This window comes from Pan paniscus, chromosome 7 (genome assembly GCF_029289425.2).
Source record: "Pan paniscus chromosome 7, NHGRI_mPanPan1-v2.0_pri, whole genome shotgun sequence".
Lineage (NCBI taxonomy): Eukaryota > Metazoa > Chordata > Mammalia > Primates > Hominidae > Pan > Pan paniscus.
The window spans coordinates 141,538,274-141,566,078 of NC_073256.2; the positions used below are offsets into that span (position 1 = coordinate 141,538,274).

At 40.9% G+C, this 27,805-nt stretch overlaps 1 protein-coding gene and 1 long non-coding RNA gene across 2 annotated transcripts in view; one reads left to right on the plus strand and one right to left on the minus strand.

Annotated features, from left to right (window-relative positions):
- The window catches only part of FER1L6 (fer-1 like family member 6), a 207,098-nt gene extending 198,442 nt beyond the window's left edge, over positions 1–8,656 (plus strand). Inside the window, exons 41-42 of the mRNA XM_008973935.4 lie at positions 5,321–5,421; positions 6,084–8,656. Of these exons, the coding sequence (XP_008972183.3) occupies positions 5,321–5,421; positions 6,084–6,267 (285 nt within the window). The 3' untranslated portion in view covers positions 6,268–8,656. The remainder of the gene's footprint in view (positions 1–5,320; positions 5,422–6,083) is intronic.
- LOC129392971 (uncharacterized) overlaps positions 1–27,805 on the minus strand; it is a 125,533-nt gene that overhangs the window by 67,261 nt on the left and 30,467 nt on the right. The gene's annotated exons all lie outside the window — the stretch shown is intronic.

The window sequence follows — 27,805 nt, forward strand, 5'->3', positions numbered from 1 at the left end:
GACATAGATCCACCACCAAGATTCAACACTTGCTAATATTTTGCCATATTTATTTTGTCAATATATTTGGGTATACTCCATTGATATATGAAGTATATTTGAGTATTTGTATGTATATATGCCTATTTTTTGACTGAACAATTTAAGCTGTAGACATTCTGTCACTCTACCCCTAAATACCTCAGCATGCATCTCTCAGGAATATAGACAGTGTCCTACATAACCACAATGCTGTCACCACATATAAGTAAATAATGATTCCCTAATATAATCTGATATCCACACCATATTCATGTCTCCATCTAGAAAAAGAATGCCCTACTGCCCCCAAAATGTCTTGTATAGCTGTTTCCTTTTCAAAACAAGACTCAATCATGGTTTATGTACTGCTTTGCATTATTATATCTCTTTGGTCTATGTTAAAACAATCTTCTGACATTTTCCCCTCATGTTGACTATTTGATGAGACTAGGCTTGCTTTATCTGGTTGTTTTCTCATCATATTGCTTATCTTATTCTCTATCCTCTGTATTTCCCGTGAAGTGTAAGTTAGATACAACAGCATTTATCAAGTTGTTTAATATGTGATACTGTTTACTCCATAGCGGATCATGCCAGGAGGCACATGCTATCAGATGGCTCACTATTAGTGATGCTGTGTTTGCTCACTTGACTATGTTGGTAAATACAAGATCTCTTCACTGTAAAGGCACATTTTCCCCTTCGCAGTTAGCAAAGGGTAACGTGGTGGTGTGGGGAATTCCTGTTCTGCTCTACCCAAAGGCTCTAATAACTACTGGCAATCTTATTTCATTGGTTTTATAAAAATTTTTCTAACCCTTCCTTACATCTGTCTGTCTAAGCTATTGATCGATCTATTTACCTATCTACTATCATTTTTTCTCCATTTATTGGTTGGCATTTATCTGTTAAAAAGAGCTTTCCCTCATCAATTGGAAATAAATCAGTCACCCTCCTCCCCCACCCCCAAAAAAGATAGGACAAATACATAATTATATCACTTAATAACCAAATTTTAGAATTCAGAGTTGGTATAAGAGTCATCTCTAATGATTTTTCCCTTGCTTTTTTTGTTGTTATTGTTATCACTATAGATTCATGGATTTTTAACAAATATGTTGTAAGCTCTATCCACTGAAGAATCTAGAAGTAAAATCACCCAGTAGCAAAGAAGACTCCTAGCACCGAGATCCTGGTTTCTATACATCAGCTCCTACTAAAAACCAACCAACCAAAGAAACAAAAATCAGGGATTTTTGGGGAAACGGCTGACTCCAGGTCTAGGGCAGATAAAATCCAAAATGAGTCTGAGATATCTCAGTGGGGCAAATAGGACAATTTGAACATCCAAAAGAAAAATGATTGTGCTTTGTACACAAGACTTTTTCTGAGTTTTGAATTATTTCCTTAACTTAGCTACCCAGAAATGGAATTCCTACATTCAGCATATAAGATTATATATGACATACAATACACACATGTAGTTGTATGCATGTATATATTTGTATACAACTACATGTGTATTTTTGTGGTCATATATGATCTTATGTATGTACATGCATGTATGTGGATGTAACTATATATACACTTAAATACATGCATACATATATATGCAGTGTGTGTGTGTGTGTGTGTGTGTGTGTGTGTGTGTATTCCTTTTCCTAAAAGATTTTGTCAGCATACTTTCCTCCATTAGCATATGAGAATGCATCATGTAATTCCAGTCAGGGGTGTGTTTTAATAAGGAATAATCATTGCTGAAGGCATGTCCATTCCAAATGCAATCACTTCTCAGCCTCTGAAGGCATCCCTTCTGTAGGCATGGGGCAGTTTGGCACATTATATATGTGGTATGACAAATCCAGTCTTCTCAAGGATCTTTTCTTATTGTCTCCCATCCACGGATATCATTAGGCTAGTAGATAGTCTCTTGAACTGTCTATTTTTATTAGCTCTGATTTTAAATTACATTTAGAGGATATTATTAGCTTGTGACCTCTCCTTGGTGCTGAGCTGAATGCTGATGGTTGAAACAGGACAGGAAACCTCTGTGAGGAACGATACCCAGAGCAGCGGCATTTATCGAAGCCGTCAGTAAACACCTTTCCCCTGCAGCCTTCCCAATGCCCGAGAGATGCATTGCAACCGTTCTAGCAGGGTGGTGGAGCTGGCGCAAGGCTCTTCATGATGATAACAAATGACACCTATCTCTAGGACAGAAGTAATTTAATATTCTCTGCCTCCCTTTTCTTTGCATTTCTTTTCCTATAGGAATCTGGGCCTGAGGGACTTTTCTGGTACTTTCTCTATGGGCAGAAGATGTTTTCTGTTAAACTGCATGTTTCTGTTGATGAAATAGTGTTGAAGTTAACAACTACCATAGTTAAAGGCTTTCCTTTAACAGGCCCTAGGCTAAGCACTGCATATGTGTTATTTCATTTATTTTTCAAAGCAACCTTATAGGGCACATGCTGTTAATAGCCTCAGTACAGTGAGACTTAAAGAGAGCAGGTGACTTACCCAAGATCACACAGCTAGTAAATTGTAGAGCCTGGCTTCAAATGCAGATCTGTCTATTCACAAGTCCTATTCACTTGACTATTTGCTATATGGGTTGTGCTATGCTATGCCATGCCATGCTATGCTATAATATTAAGCTATCCAAAGCCAACCCACAGATAGATAGAAATCAAAAGCATATACTAATGCCAGAGCAATGACAGCAATTACAGGGTTCCTCTTGAATATTTCAGAAACAGCACATTTATTCATTATTAAATAAGTAGCCTACTTTTTTTCTTCCAGAACAATGTGTCACTTAGACATGTAACGTAGCAGAGGAATGGAGTTTGGCATCAAAGGACCTTGGTGCAAATCCTGGTTTTGTAACATCAGTTAGCAAATATCACCAAGCCTTGGTTTCCTTGGCTGTAAAATGGTAATAAAAACGCCATCTACTTTGTCAGATAGCCAAAAAGGGCATGCATGAAACACCATGCAAGTTATAAAGTGCCATAGCCAAAAAGGGCATGCATGAAACACCATGCAAGTTATAAAGTGCCAGAGCTGAGTTTACTAAGAGTAGAGAAAAAAGGGGCAGCTGCAATCCTCTTACTGTGGCCCTAACTTATTCTCTGTTGATTTCTATTCTCTCTTCCAAGCATTCTGGATCCTAGCAATCAGTTAGCTCCTCTTAAGCTGACTCTACTTCAAATTAGAAGAACTGGATGAAGTTCTTAGTGTATAACATACTGCTCAGCAGAGCTTAAGTTACCTGTGAATGATCTCTGGAAATAAGTCTGTTTTGTACATTGGAGACCATTTTTCCATGAGTTTTGGACTTATTTCTTGAGTCTCTCCCAGCCATCAAGTCCTTAACTCTGCCTTTCATCAATCCCAGAAGTTAGAGCCAGATAGCCCTAGAAAACATCTGGCCATTTGACAGATGAGAAAACTGAGACTCAAGAAGACGAATACCATTGGATGGTGATTATGAAGACAATTGTGGAATCATCTCATGTTAGAGCTAGGCAGGCTCTTAAAAACCTTCTAGTCCAATTTTCTGGCAATTAGATGAATAAGTTGGGAGGCAGCTTTGGTATCATACAGACCTGGGTTCAAATTCCAGTTGGTTGGCTTGTTGCCTGTGTGACCTTGGAAAAGTTACTTGATCTCTGTGATTTCATTTCTTCATCTACATAAGGGAGACCTACCTTGCTTATTGCTATGATTGATAGACTAATAGAATAAACAAACCTGGGACAAAGTGAGTGATCAGTAAAGCATTGCAATTACAGTTAGATATATTATTATTACTCCACTATTGATGGATGTGTAAAGGAGGAATTAAAATCAATAGAAGCTTTATATTTTTTCCCACAGTTTTCAAATATTTTCTGAATGCCTATATGTGCAAGTCATTGCCTATGGGGCTAAGATTTCTCAATGGGAATGAAAGACTACATATATACATGTTTTCACGAAACATTTCTAGGTCATAGGACATTTAATGCTACTCTGAGTTGGGCCAGGGTTCCAGTTCAAAGGATGAATGAGACCATCTAGACTTTAACTCATGATTTTACCTGTAATAAAAGTCCACTGCACTTCTTTACTAATTCAGACAGCCCTGCCACTCCCTCTCTATCCCTCAACCTTACCCCATGTATTCTATATATTTCTTATATCTCCCATGATTATATTATAATGGCTGCCAGCAACCAAACCTACTTGTGAAGAAGTCCTGATCTTTTTAGGGCGAATGGGTAAGTTAACACAAGACCACTGCCTCAGCAGAATCTCAGATTTTTGTACTGGGGTAAGAAATCAATCATACCTCCGCAGTCAAGTAATGCCCAGTCCATGTGTGATTCAGAGGAAGAAGCTTTATCAGCAATCGTGTGTAATAAAATGCTTCACTCCTACCAGCTCTGCCTCCCTCCTATCACCTTGAATTTCAATGCATAAAACCAAGAGGCAGGAGAAATGAGCGTCTCTGTCACCAAGAATAGGAGCTCCAGGAGATCAGAAATTCTGTTTTTCTTAATCATTGTTAAGGCTCTAGTGCCTAGAACAGTGTGTGGCATACAAAGGATCCCCAAAAGTGCTGAATGAAGGCGTGAACAAGAGAAAATGGCTTTTAACTTTTGCGGGGGTCCTATCTCACCCTTTGATAAATCAAGACATACATCCCTGACAGAAACTATGACATAGTGCTCTAAAGAAACACATTACTCACAATTTTCAAATAAAATAGGCCATTTCTTATTGAGGGAACAGGAAGAGGGAGGGAGTGCTATAATAAAAGGATAACCCTAAAATAACTAGTGGGGACAACCAAAAGAATGAAGAATGACAGAAAAAAAAGCTATTCAGCAAATGTGGGGCCACTGTCACCAGTTTCCTCTTGAGAACTGACAGAGAAGACAGACTGTATCGGATTCAAAAGGGTCTGCCACTCAAGTAATCAATCCCCTTTCTAATTACTGTAATGTTTTTTCAGATGTCAAGTGTTTACAAGAAGAGTAGTACATGTGACGGAGCTTGTGTGTCTGTGTGGACACACGGGACCCTTTCCTTCCACAAATCTTGAAATAACATCATTCCTAGGCTTTTACTGTTCATCATAAAAATGGCTTCTCCCAGGACCAAAAAAAAGCAACAATATTTATCAAAATAAAGCAGCGGGATAATCAAAATACTTTCTGGAATTCTCCAACTTGGTAACACTTCTAGAAGGTTGCCATTGGCTCAATGGGTCTTTGTGACTGGAAACAAAAGGTTTTGCATCTTTTTGCAGGGCAAGGTTGAAGCTGAGTTCCACCTAGTTACAGCAGAAGAAGCTGAGAAAAATCCTGTTGGAAAAGCCCGAAAGGAGCCAGAGCCCCTGGCCAAGCCCAAGTGAGTGGAGTTGCTAGTGGGAACATCAGAAATGGGAAGGGGCCTTTGCAGTCCTTGCTGGTGTCTGATAATGGCATTTCTATAGAGCAGCCCTGTGGGAGAACTGGGAAGCAAGGAGGCAGTCAATTGGTGCTTTCCAACCTGTGTAGCTTTTCGAAGAAAAAGCTAGATATAAGACATATAAGACATAAATTATGCCTTCCAGGAGCTTTTGATCTATTTGGGGAAAATAACACATTCATAAAATAGTTGTCAGAGTGTAGAAGACTCCGTAGTTTCAAAAGGGGGTGAGTCAAGCGATGAATGAGTTAGGAACTTGAAGTGAAGGGAATCATTGGGGCCTGAGGCTGTCAGGAAAGACTTCATAGAAAAGGTGGGATTTGAGCTGGCAGGTTGGACAGATGGAGGGTGGTGGGGCCTTGGGCTGGGTTCTAACTGGACTCTTGCTCTCTGCTCCACACCAACCTTTAACCATGATACAGGAATCCTCATCATATAAATGTCAGGCTGCTCCTGCTTCAGGCAACATGCTCTTCTCCCATTTTCAGGGCTCTCCCTATGGGTCCTCAGAAAGTGGGAGTCAGAAACACTTCCTGGGGTCTTAAGCATTCTGAGTGTTGACAGGATGTCCCCTTTTTGATTTTCTCTTCCTTCCCCCTCAGCCGCCCAGACACCTCCTTTTCGTGGTTCATGAGCCCCTTTAAGTGCCTGTACTACCTCATCTGGAAGAATTACAAAAAGTACATCATCATTGCTTTCATTCTGATCATCCTCATCATCTTCCTCGTCCTTTTCATCTACACCTTGCCAGGAGCCATCAGCCGAAGGATCGTTGTGGGCTCATAGAGGATCATGGAGGACCCAGATCCTCGCCATATACTAATCCTCTCTTCCTTATCTGGGAGCATCTAAGAACATGTCCCATGCATGGCACTGTGCTGAGTGCTAAGGGGACAGATTAACCCTTCTTGGAAGAGATGGAAAAGAAACATTTCCTCCCTGCTCCAACCCCTGCCTCCAAGTTTCAAACTTGTAAGGCATGTTTTATCCCTTGGGCAGCACGAAATAAGGTACTTTCACCTCATGGTAATCAACAATGACCTCAAATTGACTTAGATCAATGTTTTCTTTATGTAATTGGTTATATTCTGAGAAGTTTAGTTCTGGGTCAGAGATTTTATTAGAAGTATTTTATCTTAAATAAATTTTTAGGCCAATTGTGGTGGCTCACGCCTATAATCCCAGCACTTTGGGAGGCTGAGGCAGGTGGATCACTTGAGGCCAGGAGTTCAAGACCAGCCTGGCCAACATAGTGAAACAGCTTCTATACTAAAAATACAAAAATTATCGGGCATGGTGGCACGCACCTGTAATCCCAGCCACTTGGGAGGCAGAGGTTGCAGTGAGCCGAGATCGTGCCACTGCACTCCAGCCTTGGTGACACAGCAAGACTCTACATTGGAAAAATATAAAAATAAAGATAAAATTTTAGAGCAAACAAACTGAAAATATTATAGCAAATTACTAGATATTGAACCTGTCCCATATATCATAACCTTGTGTAATCCTTATAGTTTACAGAACACATTCACTTAGGCTGTGAAACAGGCTTGCAGACAATGTCACATAAATCATCTAAAATACCTTATTGTTGAAATTTCCATCTAGAGATGAGATGTTGTGGATTTTCTATTAAAGTCACCACTTGCAGAACATGTTCAATAGTAGTAGTTGGTTCTGGAGAAACCTATTTTGATTTATGCTCTGTGGCAATTTCCAGATGGGAACTTTATAATATGTTGTAAGATATATGAAATATAATTGTGTGGATGGGTCAGGGGCAGCTCCATGCCACCGGTAGGAATTCTCTTTCTTTTGTCAGATACACAAGCTCCACCAAGTATGGTGTTCCCATAGACCATCATACAAATGGCCATCCCTGGCACTATTCAGCACTTAGCCTGACCACCACATGTACCAGGTTTCATCATGAATCTTAAGCACAAATTTTTATTTTATTTCAGAGTGTCTTACTCTTCACCCAGGCTGGAGTATAGTGGCACAATCTCGGCTCACTGCAATCTCCGCCTCCTGGCTTCAAGCAATTCTCATGCCTCAGCCTCCTGAGTAGCTGGGATTACAGGCACTCGCCACCACACCTGGCTAATATATTTTTTTGTATTTTTAGTAGAGATGGGGTTTCACCAGGTTGGCCAGGCTAGTCTTGAACTCCTGGCCTCAAGTGGTCTGTCCACCTCGGCCTCTCAAAGTGCTAGGATTACAGGCAGGAGCCACCACACCCAGCTGCTTAAGCACAAACTAATTTCAAAACCAGTCTTAGAAATGATATTCTACACACTTGTCAAACGGGGTCAGTTTTTCTGGAAAGTAAACCTCTGCCCTTCATCACACAATCTAAATCTGCCACCCTACCTAAGGCAGGGACTTGAAATGAGGGGCAGGTTTTCTCAGATAAAATAAGCAAACAGACGAATTGGAATATTTCGTCTCAATTCCCATGTACAATTTTCAGCCTCATATGCAAATCAATATGGCAACCATTTCTTTTTTCTATCAGCAAGAGCCATGTGTTGGTATTAAGAGGCTAGGTTGGAATTCCCCTCTTGACACCAGAAACACCAGGCCTACTGTTTTGTTTGACAGCCTAGCACAGATGTAACTCTTCTAAAGGGTAACATTTACTACTACACAGAAAGTCATTTTTAGAATGTTCCTAGTCCATCCAAGAAAGGCTAAAAAATGTTCTGTGTGATTCTGGACTTAATAAGTCTTTTTCACTGAATTCTGGCCCTAGATGCTCACTCAACTAGTAACCATAATGCCCTGTTTTTCCCAAATGCTGAAATGGAACATTTACTGCATTGGCAATGTTTTCTAGCGGGATTGGTTACAGAAACTGTCATTCATTCTTACTGTGCAATATTACACAGCCATAATTAATGATGTAGTTAAAAATATTTGATGGCATATAATATATACATTGAATACATTGTAAGTAAGAAATATACAGGTTAGAAAACTGTATGTATAGCATATTGTAAAAAGAAAATATATATACACGCATAGCAAAAAATGTCAGGAAGAATATACCAAAATGTTAACGATTATCTTTAAGTAGTATCATCTTTTTTACTTCTTGTCTTTCTGTTTCTCCTAAAACTTCTAAAAGAAAAAGGTATTATTTTTCATGTAAAAGTTTAATAAACTTATGTGTCCATTTAAAAATATTCATCGAGTGTCTCCTATGTTCTGGGCAGTGGGGATATGGCAGAGATAAGACAAACATGTCAGCCTACCTCCATGGATCTTTCACTCCAGTAGCTCCCCAAGATATTTTATCTTCAAATTATGGGTCATCCAAGAAAGGCACCAGATAAGGAATGTATGTCACGGATGAGGTTTAGGAAAAAGTATGAATACACCTCTGGTGATGTTGACAAGGAGAAGAGAATTATTTTAGGATAAATTTGAAAGTAAGGTATTTATTATACTTTCTGCTGGATTGTGGACAGGAAGATGACAGGTAAACTCTTGAAAAAATGTACATTTTTCAAATTCATAATAAAAAGCTAAAGTTGAAAATCCATCTTAGTCAAACAGAGCTCATTAACTCTCCTTTGATGTCAAAAGACATCCAAATGCTAAAAGCCTGGAGCAGTATTTGAAACACTTTTGGATCAGATGGCATCTTAAGAAATGTGTGAGAAGAAGTGGAAAGCAATGATAATTTTGGAATCAGCTATGTCTGGTATTCTATACATAGTATATTACATGCCTATCCTGCATGTAAAAATTAAATAAAATAATGTTCTGTGCCTAATTGTGCAGCCCTGGTGCTAAAGATATTAGTGTTTTTTTTTTTAAACCCATTTCCCAAGAAGTTGTCATGAGTTCCTACTTGTGTTCTTAAATAAGATTAATTTAAATTTATTCATTTGACAGCTTAGAGTTTTCTTACAGTTTAAATCTGTTTCAGAAAGGTTTTATTTATGTATTTTACAACATTTGAATCTTTTTCCCCCAAACAAAGCAAAACAAAATTAATACCAGCAATAACAACAACAACAACAACAAAAACAACGAACAACCCACAGGATGGGATATCCGGTTCTGTAGGTTGAAACATTTGGTACCTCGCTTGCTCTTTCCTTTATAAGACACATACATGAAAATTACAAGATCTACTTAACAGCTGGGGCCATTTGGTACTTTTTCATTTAACAGATAATTATTGAGTTCCATCCATTCCAGGTGCTGTAATTGGCACTGGGGATACAAAAGTGAACAGTTAAAGTCCTTGCTCAAACTCATGGAACACAGAGCTTGATGGAGAGAAGACATAAAACAACCACACACATAGATCATTACAGGCTGATGGACTAAACAGAAACAAAATACTGGAAGCAGAGAAAGAACACCTTCCAGGGGGCCTGTACCCAGTCTGGCATCAGAGAGGCATCCTGGGAAAGGGATGGCTTAAGGGAGATGACAGAAGAAGAGATGGAGAGAAGGAAGAGCTCCCAGACAGAAGATGGCATGTGCAAAGGCCCCGTGGTGAGAGGGTGCAAGGCACATAGAGAAGTCTGAATGATGGCATCATAGTGAGAGGCAGAGGGTCCTGAGATGGAGCTGGAAAGTCACACAGGGGCCATATCCTTAAGGGTTTGGGTCTTTATTTTAAGGGCAATGGATAGCTATTGAAGAATTTTAAGCAATGGAGAGGTAAACTTAGATTTCCATTCCATATGGAGAACAGATTAGTAGCCCTTCAGACAAGAGGGTGGCTATGTTCACTCAATAATGGCAGTAGATGAGGGAAGCGGAGGGATCAGAGAGATTCTATCTTTAAGGCTCCAGGTGGTCTAATGGGGAACTTGGATCTAGTGTTGACTCTGTTTCATACAAACTATGTGACCTAAGGCGGCTACCTTCTCATCTCTGATCCACAGTTTCCTAGTCATATGAGGAGGTTCATATAAATGGTGAGGAAAAGTCCATGGCATATTCTGGTGCAAGACTAAAACGTTGATGGGTCTGTAGCATGGAGAGTTTGAAGAGGTGGATTGAACTCAGAGCTGGATTGTGAAGGGCTTTGAATGCCATGCTAAGAAGGTTGGATTTATGCAACATAAAGTGGTGAACGCTGGGAGGGTTTAAGCAGAGAAGTGGCAAGAACAGGTCTATGAATTCGACAAGTTGTTCAGCCTTCTGTGCATAACAAATTGTCAGGGACAATTGAGGTGGGAGAGAGACATCCTAGGAATCACAAGACATAACCTGGCAGTGATACAGGAGCCAAAAAGAAATTATTTAGGCAGATAGTGAGCGTAAGAGAGTTCTCAGTGGAAGTTGCTTTTAATAAAAAGCAGCCCCCAAAATAATTTTCTAACAGAAAGCAGCCTGAAGAATCAAGCTGCAAACATAGATAAGCAAGCTGGAAGCTTACATAGGCAAATGCCGGCAGCTATGCCAATAGAAAAGGACTACCTGGAAGCCAGGTATGTTCAACATGGAGGCTCCCACCTTTTCTTTGTCATCATGTGTGCAGTAAACAAGCAGGTAACATGGCGCCAGCCAGGTAGAGAACCCATCTGCATAATAAGAGATTAGGGTGGAGCGGTCAGCTTCTTTGTGCACTATGTAAATGGAACATCTGGTCCAACCAATCCTCTGTGCCCTATGTAAATCAGACACTGCCTCAAGTTCATCTATAAAACCAACCTCATCGCACTGGGAACCGGAAGATCCATTCCAAACCTCTTTCCTCTGCACAAGGGAGCTTTTCTCTTTTGCCTATTAAACTTCTGCTCTTAAACTCACTCCTTGTGTGTCTGCATTCTTAATTTCCTTGATATGAGGCAATGAACCTCAGGTATTACCCCAGACAAACGACGTCGATGCCACTTCAGCAGGATATAAGAACCTATGCCAGGACCATGGCTGTGAGGATGGAAAGGGAAAGCCAGATTCCAGAATCTTGATGACGTTCCTCCCAGAGGCGTCTGCCAGAGAGGACAAGGGAGTTTGGATGCTGGCTCCACCATTTCTACCTGGGCAGGTCACTTAGCCTCCCAGAGTCTCAATTTCCTCATTTGATAAAAGGGAGGTATTACCTGCTTGGCAAACGTTGGTGTAAAGATTGAAGAAAATGTATGGAAAGCATATAGCAAGAGCCTGGCACAAAGCCAGTCCTCAAAGGTAGTAGCTTAGGTCACAGGTATCACTTCTACAGGCAGAATCAACAGGGTATGGGGCTTAATTGGAAATGGACAGTGAGAAAAAAGGATCAGAACTTTTAGAAATGTTCTGCTACACAGACTAAGAAACTTTTCAACCAATAATTATCCTGAATGCATTAGTTTTCTATTGCTTTCTGTAACGGATTACAACAAACTCAGTCGACTAAAGCAATACAGATTTACTGTCTTACAGTTCTGTGGGTCAGAAGTCCACCATGGGTCTCACTGAGCTAAACTCATGATGCTGGCAGGGCTGCCTTCCCTCTGGAGGCTTTAGGGGAGAGGCTGCTTCCTGGCCTTTTTCAGCTTCTAGAGACGGCCTACATTCCTTGGCTGTGGGCCCCCTTTCTCCATTTTCAAAGCCAGCAACATTCCAGCATCTCTCTGTGCCTTTCTTCTGTAGTCACATCTCACTCTGACTACACCTGAAAAAGTTCTTGCTTTTTTTTAATGTGTCTAATATTTTTTTTATTTATTTATTTTGAGACAGAGTCTCACTCTGTTGCCCAGTGCAGATCACACTGGAGTGCAGTGGTGTGATCTTGGCTCACTGCAACCTCCACATCCCAGGCTCAAGCAATTCTGTCTCAGCCTCCTGGGTAGCTGGAATTACAGGCACCAGCCACCATGCCCGGCTAATTTTTGTATTTTTAGTAGAGATGTTGTTTCACCATATTGGCCAGGCTGGTCTTGAACTGCTGACCTCAAGTGATCTGCCCGTCTTGGCCTCCCAAGTGCTGGGATTACAGGCATGAGCCACCATGTCTGGCTTAAGTTGTTATTTCTTTTAAGGCCCATGTGATAATATTGACCCCCACTCTATAATCCAGGATAATTTCCCCCATTACAAGGTCCTTAATCACATCTGCAAAGGAGACAATTTGTCATATAAAGGAACATTCACAGGTTTTAGGATTAGGACATGGGCTTTTTTTTTTTTTTTTGGCAGAGGGAGATACTATTCATCTACCACATTGAATATCTCCCAGGCATGGTAGTTCAGCTCAGTTTGGAAGTCAATTCAGCAGAGCTTTGAAAGTTGGTGGGATGATTATGGTATGTGAAAGGGAAGGCTCCACAGACACTTTTCTCTCAGAACAAGATGTTTTCATTTGCTGTTCAACCTCTCAAGTGACAATTATCTCAGAAACAAAAGGACAGCATCTCTCCTGTCCTTCCCTGACTGATTAAATCCTGGAAAGCACAGTGGATGAGGTGCTTTCTGAGCAGATGTGACAGGACTCTGCCACTTCTTCCCACATCCCAGCCTCAGGAGAGCCACATAAACTCTTAAGTTCAGCTTTTCTTTAATGCAGCAGTAGTTTCTTTACATTCTTTGTTCTCCCTAGTTTATAAAGGGCAATTTGAGAAAAGTACATTTTTCTGAAGCATTGTGTGGTTTCTGCATCATTGTACTAGCACAAAGAAAATGGGCTTTGGAAATGGAGAGAATGCCATTGAAACTTAGGCGTAGCCACTTACTAGCTGCATGACCTGGAGGGAGTTATTCAATGGCTCTGAATCTCATGTTCCTGATGCATAAAATGAAGATAACACCCATCTTACAGGATTGTGTGGGTTGGGCATGTGATGACTGGGGACAGAAGTAGAGGAACATTATTATATAAAGTGTCTAGTGTATTGTCTTCTATATCATAGGTATTTAAGTTAATAATCGCTTACTATCTAAGCAACAAACTAATATTCCTTCAGTGCTCTTATAGATTACAAAGTAATACATACAGTTCCTCATGAATTCTCCCAAGAATCCCATTTTGTAGAGAGGAAACAGCTACAGGAACCTCCAGATCACCCGTTCATTTGGAACAGACCTAAGACCCAAGCCCAGGCCTCCTTTCTACTCCTTTGCTCTTTCCTTCCTAAGAGGCTGCCTGATGGTTTATTTAATGTGGGTAGGGTTGCCTCCAGGCAGAAAATTCCTCAGTGATTTTTTGAGGTTCATTCATGAGTTAGGGGTTGATCTAGCACCCCTGAAACATCTCAAATGTTTTACACAACACTATCATGTTTTGAGCCTCCCTTTTTACTTGAACCACATCATTTGATGGTTAGAGAATGTAATGGGCATCTCTCATTCATGCTACCCTAGACCTTTAAATAATTTTTTTTCCACATTTGACACATCTTCTAGTGAGAATCTCCCCATTCTCAGTGCAGAAAACAAACTCCGGAGTACAGACATTTAACTGAGCTCCCCACAGCCGGGCATACAACTTGGAAATTAGTTGTGTGAAGAAACAGACCAAGAAGGAGGTATCGATCACCCCAGACACTGCTAGCTGCAAAATAAACATCCGTTTCTCCCTCCTTCTTGGAAGTAGAATCCCAGCTGTAGCTGGGGGAGAATGTGCTGAACTAAAGGCACGTATTTCCAGTCTCTTGCTATTCGGGGTAGCCAAGGTTATGTAAGCAGAGATCACTGGGGAGGGCTTTTAGGAAATCTCATTAAAGGGAGTTCACTCAGTGGCAGGCTCTCCATGCATTTCTTCTTCCTCCTTCATCCCATCTGAACTGTGGTGTGATAGCTGGGGTCACATCGATTGTGCAGTTGCCAAGCCATTTCTAGTTGGTCTGTCTCTGGATTTTTCTATGCAAAAGCCAAATAAACCCCTATCTTTCTAAAGCCAAAGTTATTTGGGGGTGTTGGTGTTATACACAGCTGAATCAAATCCCAGCTGACACAAAGAAGCTTTCCTTGACCTTACAGAAATGAAGCCACTTTCTTCCAGTACCTTGTCTGAGTTGCTTCACCTCAGATCAATAAAGAACCAGGTAACACTAGGCCCCTTTGTGATGACATTTCTCTTCAAGTTAGAGCTAAAGCCCATGGAGAATTTCATGTCAGGAGGCACCTCTGCATTGGTGGACCAAGCCAAGCAGTTAGAATCTTCAAGTAAAAGTTCTCTTTTATTTCCTGAGCTTCTCTTAAATTTCACCTTTAACTTTTAAAAATTTACTTTTAATTTTGGTATAATATACATAACACAAAATTTACCAATTTAACTATTTTTACAAGTACAGTTTTGTTTTGTTTTTTCCTTTTCTTTTCATGGAGAATGGGGTCTCGCTATATTGCCTGGGCAGGTCTTGAATTCCTGGGCTCAAGCTATCCTCCTGACTCTGCTTCCCTAAGTGCTGGGATTACAGGTGTGAGCCACTGTACTTGGCCATGTACAGTTCTGTGACATTAAGTACATTCACATTGTCAGGCAACCATCATTGCCATCTATCTCTGGAACTTTTTTCATATTGTAAGACTGAAACTTTGTACCCATAACCCCCCATTTCTCCCTCCCCCTAGCCCCTGGAAATCACCATTCTACTTTCTGTATGAATTTGACTAATACAGTATTTGTTCTTTTGTGATTGGTGTATTTCACTTAGTATACTGTCTTCAAGGTTCATCTATGTTGTAGCATGTGTCAGAATTTCTCTCCTTTTAAAAGCTGAATAAAATAAAAACACCACATTTTGTTTATCCATTCATGGGCATTTGAATTGCTTTCACCTTTTTGCCATTGTAATTAATGTGGCTATAAACATAGGTATACAAATATCTCCTCCAGACACTGTGTGATAGTCTGTTCTCGCATTACAATGAAGAAATTCCCGAGACTGGGTAATTTATAAAGAAAAGAAGTTTAGGGGAGTCGGGTCAAGATGGCAGACTAGAAGCAGCTCATGTGCACTGCTGTCATGGAGAGGAAACGAAAGGGCTAGTGAATGCTGACTCTGCAGGCTGATCATCTGAGAAACACATCAGGATCCATCAAAGCAGCCAGGGAACACAGAGAGCAGAGAGGAGGGAAGCTGGGCACCAGCCTGTCTGGGCTCATTGCAGAACTGGAAGAACCTCTCCATCATGGGAAAGGGTGAGTGAGTGAGAGCCTCCTGAGGGATTCACATTCTTCACAGGGATCTATGCAAAACTGGGAATAGGAGAATCCCCCTGGCACCCTAACACAACCTCTCCAACCACGCTTCTAAACTGAGACAGAGAGCCACCTGGATGTCTTGCAGGAGAAACTCTTGAGTCTAAGGGGACCGCTACAAGTCTTGAGGTCTGCAGCAGACCAGCACTGGTGTCATGGCCCCAATAGAGGCTGCAGTCACAGTGCCTGGGAGCAGTAGGATTGCTCTGCCCACTCTCACCAGACAAGGCTCAGCACCAGCTTCTAGCCCAGCAGACTACTTCTGTGTGAACTCAGCCAGTGGGTGACCCTACCCACTCCTGCCACTGGTAGCCCAGGAGGGCAATGCCTGCTAGAGATTCCAGCCCAGTGGTCTCACTTCCACTTGAACTCAGTTGCAGGCACAGCCTCTTGTCATTCCAGGAAGCACCCGGATGGCAGAGTGGGTGGCCTCACCTACCCCTGGTGGCCAGGCAGGCAATGGCTGTTAGGACTTCTAGCCCAGTGGTCCCACTTGTGTGTGAACTCAGCTGGCAGGTGCAGCCTCCTGTTGTCCTGGGAAGCAGCTGGATGGCAGGATGGGCCACCCCTGCCATTGGTAGCCAGGTGGGCAAGGGCTGCTAGAGCTTCCAACCAAGTGGTATTGCTTCTGTCTGAATGTAGCCAGCAGATACAGCCTCCTGTTGTTCTGGGAGGCAGCCAAACAGTGGGTTCAGTGACTCCACCTACCTCTACCTCTCATAGCCAGGTGAACCACACCTGCTAGTGCTCCCAGCTCAGGAGTCCTACTTCTGACTGAATTTCCTGAGGGGAACAGCCTCCTGTTATCCCAGAAATACCTAAATGACAGGACAGGCAACTCCAGCTATCCCCACCTATTGCAGCCAGACAGGCCACACTCACTACAGCTTGCAGCCCACAGTCCCACTTCTGTTTGAACTCTGCAGGTGGGTGCAACACTGTGTTTCCCTGGGAAGCACTTGGACAGAAGATGAGGGCTGACCCAGCAGGCATACAGCCTGTCTGCCAATTGCAGCCTCTACTTGAGGGAGCCCCATGGACCAGAACCCCCCAAAAAAGAAACGTGACACTAATTAGAGGGGGTTCCAAGACTCAGCAGTGGACTAGACTCAAAACCAATTGACTGAACCCACCTTATACCACAATCAAACCCCCAAAGGCATCAAAGAACATTAAAAAAACCCATACAAAGGACAGCAACTTCAAAGATAGAAGCATCAGCCCATGCAGATAAGAAAGATCCAGTGCAAGAACTTTGGCAACTCAAAAAGCCATGGTGTCTTCTTGCCTCCTAACAGCAGTAGTTCCCCAGCAATGGTTCTTAACCGGGTTAAAATGGCTGAAATGTCAGAAATTGAAGAAGATGGATAGGAAGGAAGATTCACATTCAGGAGAAAGTAAAAAACCAATCCAAGGAATCTAAGGAATACAATAAAACAATACAGGAGATAAAAGACAAAATAGCCATTTTAAGAAAGAACAACTTGAATTACTAGAGCTGAAAAACTCAGTTCAAGAACTTTATCATACAGTTGCAAGTATTAACAGCAGACTTGACCAAGCTGAAGAAAGAATCTCAGAGCTCAAAGATCAGTTCTCCAAAATAACTCAGTCAGACAAAAGTAAGGGAAAACCAATAAAGAATAAACAAATCCTCCTAGATATATGGGATTACATAAAGAGACCAAATCTATGATTCATTGGTATCCCTGAAAAAGAGGGTGAGAAAGCAAGCAACTTGGAAAACATATCTGAGGATAGCATCCATGAAAATGTCCCTAACCTTGCTAGAGAGGCCAACATTCAGGAAATGCAGAGAACCCCTGTGAGATGCTATACAAGATGACCATCCCCAAGATACATGGTCATCAGATTATTCAAGGTTGAAGTGAAAGAAAAAAATATTAAAGGAAGCTAGAGAGAAGGGACAAGTCACCTACAGAGGAAATCCCATTGAGCTAACAGCAGACCTTTCAGTAGAAATCCTACAAGCCAGATGAGATTAGGGGCCTATATGCAGCATTGTTAAAGAAAAGAAATTCCAACAAAAAATTTCATATCTGGCCAAACTAAGCTTCATAAGAAAAGGAGAAATAAGATTATTCTCAGACAAGCAAATACTAAGAGAATTTGTTACCACCAGATTTGTCTTACAAGAGGTCCTTAAGGGAGTTCTAAATATGGAAAGCAAAGATTGTTACTGGCTACCAAGAAAACACACTTAAGTACATAGACCATTGACACTATAAAGCAACCACACAAGCAAGTTGATATAATAACCAGCTAACAACATGATGACAGAATAAAACCTGTACATATCAATATTAACCTTGACTGTAAACAAGCTATTAATAAATGCCCCAATTAAAAGGCATGGAGTAGCGAGTTGGATAAAGAAGCAGGACCCAATTCTATGCTATATACAAGAGACTCACATCACATGCAACACAACCCATAGGCTCAAGGTAAAGGGATGGAGAAAAATGCACCAAGCAAACAGAAAACAGAAAAAAAAAAGCAGGAGTTGCTATTCTAATTTCAGACCAAACAGATTAAACCAACAATGATCAAAAAAGACAAAGACATTACATAGTGGTGAAGGGTTCAATCCAACAAGACCACCTAACTATGCTAAGTATATATGCACCCAACACAGGAGCCCCTATATTCATAAAGCAAATTCTTAGAGATGTATGAAGAAACCTAAATAACCATACAATAATAGTGAGAGACTTCAACCCATCACTGAGAGTATTTGACAGATCACTGAGGCATCAAACAAAGATATTCAGGACCTGAACTCAACATTTGACCAAATGGGCCTAACAGACATCTACAGAACTCTTCACCCAAAACCAAGAGAATATACATTCTTGTCATCTGCATATAGAACACACTCTAAAACTGACCACACAACAGCCATAAAACAATCTCAGAAAATTCAAAAAAACCCAAAATCACACCGAACACTCTCAGACCACAGCACAACAAAAATAGAAATCAATACTAAGAAAATCACACAGAACCATACAATTTCATGGAAAGTAAACAATCTGCTCCCAAACGACTTTTGGTTAAACAATGAAATTAAGGTAGACATCAAGAAATTCTTTGAAACTAGTAAGAACAAAGATAAAACATACCAGAATCTCTAGGACATAGCTAAGGCAATGTTAAGAAGGATGTTTATAATGTTAAATGTCCACATCAAAAAGTTGGAAAGATCTCAAATTAACAACCAACATTTCACCTAAAGGAACTAGAAAAACAAGAGCAAAACAACCCTGAAACTGTGAGAAGACAATAAGTAACCAAAATCAGAGCTGAACTACAGAAAACTGAGACATGAAAAACCATACAAATGATCAACAAATCCAGGAGTTTGTTTTTTGAAAGAATAAATAAGATTTACAGACCACTAGCTAGACTAACAAAGAAAGTAAAGATCTAAATAAACATAATCAGAAATGACAAAGGGGACATTTGCAACCAACCCCACAAAAATACAAAAAAACTCTGAGACTACTACAAATACCGCTATGCATACAAACTAGAAAACCTAGAAAAAAATGGATAAATTCCCAGAAACATATAATCTCCCAAGATTGAAGCAGGAAGAAATTGAATTATTGTACAGACCAATGAGTTCCAAAATTGAATCAGTAATAAAAAGCCTACTAACCAGAAAAAGCCCAGGACCAGAAGGATTTACAGACAAATTTTACCAGTTATATAAACAAGACCTGGTACCATTTCTACTAAAACTATTCCAAAAAATTGAGAAGGGACTCCTTCCTAACACATTTCATGAGGCCAGCATCATCTTGATACCCAAACCTGGCAGAGATGCAACAAAAAAAGAAAACTTCAGGCCCATACCCCTAATGAACATAGATGCAAAAATCCTCAACAAAATACTAGCAAACTGAATCCAGCAGCATATCAAAAAGCTAACCCACCACATACAAATAAGCTTTATCCCTGGAATGCAAGGTTGGTCTGATACATGTAAATCAATAAATGTAATTAATCACATAAACAGATCTAAAAACAAAAACCACATGATCATATCAATAGATGCAGGAAAAGCTTAAATAAAATTCAACATCCCTGTATGCTAAAAACATTCAAACTAGGCATTGAAGGAACATACCTCAAAATAAGAGCCATTTATGAAAAATTCACAGCCAAAATCATACCCTGGGGAAAAGTTGGAAGCATTCCCCTTGAGAACTAGAACAAGACAAGGATTTCCACTCTCACAACTCCTATTCAACATAGTACCGGAAGTCCTAGCCAGAGCAATCAGACATGAGGAAGAAATAAAAGTCATCCAAATAGGAAGAGAGGAAGTCAAACTATCTCTGCTTGCAGGTGACATGATTCTTACTTAAAATACCCCATAGTTTCTGCCCAAAAGCTCCTAGATTTAATAAGTTCAGCTAAGTTTTAGGATACAAAGTCAACATACAAAAATTAGTAACATGTCTATATACCAACAACATTCAAGCTGATAGCCAGATCAAGAATGCAATCTCATTCACAATAGCCACAAAAAGAATAAAATACCTTGGAATACAGCTAACCAGGGAGGGTGAAAGATATCTGCAATAAGAATTATAAAATACTGCTCAAAGAAATCAGGGATGACACAAACAAATGGAAAAGTATTTCATGCTCATGGACAGGAAGAAGCAATATTGTAAGAATAGCCATATGGCTCACAGCAATATACAGATTCAATGCTATTCCTATCAAACTACCAGTGACATTCTTTACAGAGTTAGAAAAATAATCTTAAAATTCATATGGAACCAAAAAAGAGCTTGTATTCAAGGGAATCCTAAGCAAAAAGAACATAGCTAGAGGCATCACATTACCTGACTTCAAACTATACTACAAGCCTACAGTAACCAGACAGCATGGTACTGGTACAAAAAACAGACACACAGACCAATGGAGCAGAATATAGAGTCCAGAAACAAAGCCACACACCTACAACCATTTGATCCTCAACAAAGTTGACAATACTATGCAACAGGGAAAAGATTCTCTATTCAATGAATCGTGCTGGGAAAACTGGCTAGACATATGCAGCAGACTGAAGTTGGACTCCTTCCTTACAACATATACAAAAATCAAAGACTTAAGTGTAAAACCTACAACTATAAAAACCATGCAAGATAACCTAGGATATATCATTCTGGACATAGGCCTTGGCAAAGATTTTATGACAAAGATGCCAAAGCAATTGCAACAAAAACAAAAATTGACAAATGGGACCTAATCAAACTAAGAAGTTTCTGCACCTTAGTTTCCTTTTACTCTGTTGAAAGGAAACTATCAACGGAGTAAAGAGACAACCTACGGAATCAGAGAAAATATTTGCAAACCATGCATCTGACAAAGGGCGAATACCCAGAATCTATTAGGAACTTAAATTTATAAGAGAAAAACAACCCCATTAAAAAGTGGACATAGGACATGAACAGAAACTTTTCAAAAGAAGACATACACAAGGCCAACCAGCATATGAAAAATAATGCTCAACATCATTAACCGTTATAGAAATGCAAATCAAAACCACAATGAGATACTATCTCACACCAGTCAGACTGGCAATTATGAAAAAGGCAAAAAATGACAGACATTGGCATGGTTGCAAAGAAAAGGGATGCTTATACACTGCTGGTGAAAATGTAAGTTAGTTCAGCCATTGTGGAAAGTAGTGTGACGATTTCTCAAAGAACTTAAAGCAGAAGTAACATATGACCTAGCAATCCTGTAATTGGGTATATACTCAAAGGAATATAAATCATTCTATCATAAAGACACATGTATGCATATGTTCATTGCAGCACTATTCACAATAGCAAAAACATGGAATCAACATAAATGCCCATCAGTTGTAGACTGGATAAAGAAAATGTGGTACACATACACCACAGAATACTATGCAGCCATAAAAAAATGTGATCACGTCATTTGCAGCAACATGGATGGAGCTGGAATCCATTATCATAAGTGAACTAGCACAGGAACACAAAACCAAATACCGCATGTTCTCATTTATAAGTGGGAGCTAAACATTGAATACACATGGACGCTAAGAAGGGAATAACAGACACTGGGGCCTACTTGAGTGGGGAGGAGGGAGAGAATTTTAAAAACTACCTATTGGGTATTATGCTTATTACTGGGGTGATGAAATAATCTGTAAACCAAACCCTTGTGACACACAATTTACCTGTATAACAAATCTGCACATGTACCCCTGAACCTAAAAAAATTTTAAAAAATCCAACCCCACTGGAAACAAGAAAAAAAAAATGTAAAGAGGTTTAATTAGCTCATGGTTTTGTGGGCTATACCTGAAGTATGGCGCTAGCATGTTCTTAGCTTCTGTGAGGCCTTCAGCTGCTTACAGTCATGGCGGAAGGTGAAGCAGGAGCAGGTATCTCACATGGCAAGAACAGGAGCAAGAGAGAATGATGGGGACAATGTCACACACTTTCAACCAACCAGATCTCAGGAGAACTCACTATCTTGAAGACAGCCCTAAGTCATGAGGGATTCGCCCCTATGACCCAAACTCTTCCCACCAGACCCCACCTCCAAAACTGGGGATTACATTTCAACATGAGATTTAGAGGGGACAACATCCCATCTATTATCACCTTGCTTTCAATTCTTTTGGGTACATTTCCAGAAGTGTATTTGCTGAGCCATATGGTAATTTGATTTTTAACTTTTTGAGAAACTATCATACTGTTTTCCATAGTGGCTACACTACTTTATATTCCAACCAGCAGTGCTCCAATCCAGAAGTGTTCCAATTTCTCCAATCCTTACCAATATTTGTTATTTTTGGAGTTTTTTTTGATACAACTTTTTCAGTGGGTGGTGGGTGTGAAGTGCTATCTTGTGGTTTTGAATTTGCTCTCCCTAATGGTTAGTGACATTGAGTGTCTTTTCATGTGCTTATTGGCCATTTGTATATCTTCTTCGGATAAATGCCTGTTTGTCTTTTGTCTATTTTTTAATCAGATTTTTGTTGTTGCTGCTGTTGAGTTTAGGAGTTTCCTGTATATTCTGGATATCAATCCCTTATCAGACAGGTGACTTGCAAATATTTTCTCTCATTCCATGGTTGCCTGTTTACTCTGTTGATAGTCCTTTTATATACCAATTTAAAATTTTCATGAACTCCAATTTGTCTATTTCTTCTTTTGTTGCTTGGGCCTTCAGTGTCATATCCAAAAAATCATTACCTAATCTAATGTCGTGAAGCTTTTCCCCTAAGTTTTCTTCTAAGAGTTTTATAGTTTTAGCTGTTACGTTTCGGTCTTTGATTTTGAGTTAATTTTTGTATAGAGTGTTTGATAAGAGCCCAACTTCATTCCTTTGCTTTTGACTATCCATTTTTTTTTCCCAGCACCTTTTGTTAATATCCTTACTAAGTGTTTTTCTGTACTTCAATAATACATAATACTAATATTGTCAGATCTTTATTGCAGCAGGTATACTATTTTTCTAGATAATTTCCCATGGGAGATCTTCTATAATGTTAATCTCTGTGATGTCGATAGTCAGAATAGGCTAGGATATACTGTAGTAACAAGCCATACTGTAGTAATAAACATCCCCCCCTCGAATCTTACAGGTTTATCCTTTTCTTAGCAGTTTATTTCTTACTCAGAGATTTGGCTCTGAGTCTGAGGAACACTCCACATGTTGGCTGGGATTCTAGGCTGTTTTGATCATATGGACCCTCCCTATCAACACTAATTCCACAATTCCTGGGTCAGGGAAAATAGTGTGATAAGACTACAACACTATTAAATCCTTCTACTTGGAAGACTTGGCATTTCATTGGCCAGAACAAGTTAGATGGACATGCCCAACTTCAAGTGAGCAGGGAATTACAGTGACCCCTGTGCTCAGAGCAGAGGAGAACCGGATGTTGGTGAATAACAATAATGCTTTCTACATGTGGCTATAATTATTCCCAATGTACAGATCAAGAAATTAGGGCTCCACAGCTAATTATAAGAAAGTTCTATTTGGTTTTAAAACCATCTTCTCTCTTTGTTCCCAATAGCTATTGCATTGTAACTGGAAATAGACTATTTTCTCCCTAAAGAACTATCCAATTTTTTGCCTGCACTAGTCTTTGTGATGTTCATGATGATTTAACAATACTGCTTGCTAACTGTAAGCCAACTGATTTTCAGTAAAATAACAAAAATCAGATTGTGGTGAATCTTTCTTATGGTTTTTCTGAGTCACTTACTGCTCCTAAGAGCCCACCTGGGGCTGTCAGGAAATACTCAAGGGGCTTTTTTCTTCCTTTGGCATTCAGGAAGCTCAGCTAGAGACTTAGGAATTAGAATCCAGGCATGTAGAGGTAGCAAAGGTGACCACTAAATAGAAATAAATCTGCAGTGATGTGAATTTTAAAAATAAGCATTAGAGGTACACGACACTCTGCTCATGTTAACCCTCTACATCAGGAGGGGCTTCCTTTCTTTCATCCAAACCCTAGTACACCTTGTTTGATCTCTCCTGTAATCCAGAACACATTTTATCTGGCTCTAGAATTCATGCTTATCATGTCTTATTCACCTCTGTATACTGAGTTTCCTCAGACCTCATCAACTGATGGGTAGAAATGAGATTACAGTGACAGTAATAACCCCATTTCATAGATTCTTATGACCCAATGTGTTCTATAGATTTCAGCTGCTTAAAAAGTCCTATTCTCTCACTCAGGGAGTAAAACATTGCTTTTAAATAAAACCTTAAACCAGGCCTTGGGTAGTTCACCCAACATCATTTCACCTCCAGATACAGCAGTGGGAATAGGTATGTGGGCAGAAGCACAGACTGGGGTGACAAGTGTTGGCCAGTGACAGACAGTAAGAAGTATGCTGGCTGGGGCTTTGAAAAGCTCTGGTTTCTCTGACATGAGGAGTAGTCGGGCTCTTGCTTGCCCTTTGTCCCATCCCTTGATTCCTGCCTGGAATATAGATGTGATGTGTGGAGGTGCAGCAGCCACCTTTCCACATGAGGACTGAAGCCAAGGTCAATGACAGCACATCAAGAAGTATGAGAAAGCTTTAGCTCTGCACTGCTTCATTCAGACTTCTAGTTACAAGGAAAAAAAGAAAACTTCTAACTTGTTAGTCCGGTTTTTTGTGGCTTGCAGCCAACAGCAATCCTAACTTTACAGAATGCCAAAGCACATACCTATAAAAATACAGAAGAGATTAAATTGCTTTTAAAGGAAAATATCCTCATTTGAGTCAAAATAGTAGATAAGAGGCAGAGACTGGCCAGATTCAGGAGCTGAGGCAGGATAGAAGTCTACAAAAATAGAGACTGCAGTAGCCTATGTTTGAGAACATTCCCCTCTCCCCCAGCACATCAGCACCACTCATATATAATGTGACTTATGCAGAGGCAGGGCAGAGGCAGGCACAATGACACAAAAGCCTCATAAAAACTCCTAAATAATTCAACAACTAGGTCATTTGGTGAATGGGCTTTTAGTAAATTAGCTTTCAGCAGATTGATTTTCAGCAAAGTGACTTAAAGCCTGTGTTTTCAGCTGGAACCGTTGCCATTTCCCAAGGCTGCCATACTTTCTACAATAGCTAAGCACTCCTCTGTGCCAGAGCCAGGCTGCGGCCCAGCTAGGGTGACAATGCCTCTCTCCACACTCACTGTGTGCTCCGGGAGGGCCCCGGGAGAGGCCTGCTTCATCCCATGGTCTTGAAGAGATTTCAAGTGGAACAGCTCTTTGACATTCCCATGCTCCCTGGAGGATTCAGCATAGTCAATCACTGGGGTTGGGCACAGAGACAAACCCACGGGGACGCCTGAGCTTTACTCACACCCGGCCTTCCCTGCTGGGGACTGACCCTTTGATACTGGTCAAGCTTTTGGTGCCCACCCTTCCTTTTTATTTTTTTAAGACCGAGTCTCTCTGCCTCCCAGACTGGAGTGCAGTGGCGTGATCTCGTCTCACTGCAACCTCCACCTCCCGGGTTCAAGCGATTCTCTTGCCTCTGCCTCCCAAGTAGCTGAGATTACAGGTACCTGTCACCACACCCAGCTAATTTTTTTATTTGTAGTAGAGACGGGGGTTTCACCACGTTGGTCAGGCTGGTCTCGAACTCCTGACCTCAAGCAATCACCCACCTCAGCCTCCCAAAGTGCTGGGATTACAGGTATGAGCCACCGCACCTGGCCCCCTCCTTGTTTTTAGAAACACTCCCCAGGTGTGACTACTGCTGCTGATTGGAAGACCATTTTTGAGAGATTCTCCTATACCATGCTGCCTTGTGTATGATTTAGTAGGACTGCCACAGCAAAATACCACAGACTTGGGGGCTTAAACAACAGATGTATATCCTCACAGCTCTGGAGGCTGAAGTCCAAGATCAAGGTATTGTCAGGGTTGGTTTCTCCTGAGGCCTCTCTCCTTAGCTGGTGGATGGTCGTCTTCTCTCTGTGTCTTTATACCATCTTCCCTCTATGCGTCTCTGTGACCAAATCTCTTTTTATAAGGACAGCAGTCAGACTGGACAGGGCCCACCCTAACAACCCCACTTTAACTTAATTTCCTATTTAAAAGCCCCATCTCCAAATACAGTTACATCCTCAGGTACATGGGGTTAGGGCTTCAAAGCATGAACCTTTTGAGGGGGGGACACAAGCCTATAACAGGCATAGAGTAGGCCCTCAAAGCAAATTTTAAATTACTCCAGTGATCTTATCCCAAAATTATCCAAAGCCTGCCTTCTCTGCTTTATACGTATCAAAGCAACTGTCCATTGAAGGTTTGACCTCCCAAGTGAGTTGTTGACAGGAGCAAACAGACTAGTCATGCTAATGCAAGCATTCTGCTCCATGTGACAGAACTATTTTTCACTGTAAAGTAAATCAAGCAGGATTCTGGTGTTTGCCTCACTCAGGTGTGCATTTTACTCAGCTTGAGACAGTCTGGAAGGTCTCATCACCTGGGCACTGACAATTGTGCATCTCTGGGCTTTCCAAGGCAAGAATCAGATCCTGGGATATGATGGATGATGGTGGTATCACTGGTGCAGTCTTCCTTGGCACAGGCCCCTCTTCCCTAATTATTCCTATTTTACAGATGGTCAGAGAGGTTAGGTAAATTTTACAAAGTCACACAGCTAATAAGTGGTGGCAGAGCCAGAATCCACCCCCGTTCTCTGATGACAAAGCCCAAGATTTGTCACTGTCCTGACATTCTTTCTTCCATGAATAGATATGCAAAAACAAGTGGCAACTGACTCTTCAATTCCCTGGTGTTATCTGTGTCATTCCTTATGGGGAAATGCTGCTTTGGAAAAAATGAAGGATAATGGCACGGGTGACATCCAAGCAGCCTAACTGACAAGATAGTGCTGTGGAACTGTGGTCGAGCTTTAGCTCAAATCACTCTCATCAGATTGGGGTTCTGGCTCACAGACTCCCAGCATTGGCAGCCATATTTTGGCACTTGATTCAAGCCTGGATCTTTTAAACCAGGGACTGCAGAAAAGAATGTATCAGGAACAAGCACACAGGAAGGAGGAAGGGCCAGGCCCAGTGACTCACACCTGTAATCCCAGAGCTTTGGGAGGCTTAGGCAGGAGGATCGCTTGAGGCCAGGAAGTTTGAGAGCAGTCTGGGCAGCACTGCAAGACCCCATCTCTACAAAAAAAAAAAAAAAATTGCCAGGGGTGGTGGTGTGAGCACTTGCAGTCCCAGCTCTTTAGGAGGCTGAGGCAGGAGGATTGCTTGAGCCTATGAATTTGAGACTGCAGTGAGCTATGATTGCACCACTGCACTGTAGCCTGGGCAACTGAGTGAGACTCTATTTAAAAAAAAAAAAAAAAGAAAAAAAAGGTCAGGAGTGTGTCCTCCCCAGGGTCAAATCCTACCAAAGCTGCTTTTTCCGCTTCCCCTAGGCCTCCTGTCTCCACCTGTAACACCAGGTTTCTGCCTCTTTCCAAGTTTAGTATTATTTTCCTGCCTTGTATCATAACCCCTTCAAGGACTAGAGCATGTGAGCCATAAGGAGAGGCCATGCACAGTGATTAAGAACAAGCCATTAACATCGCAGAACTGGATTTAAATCCAAGTTCAAACATTTAACCT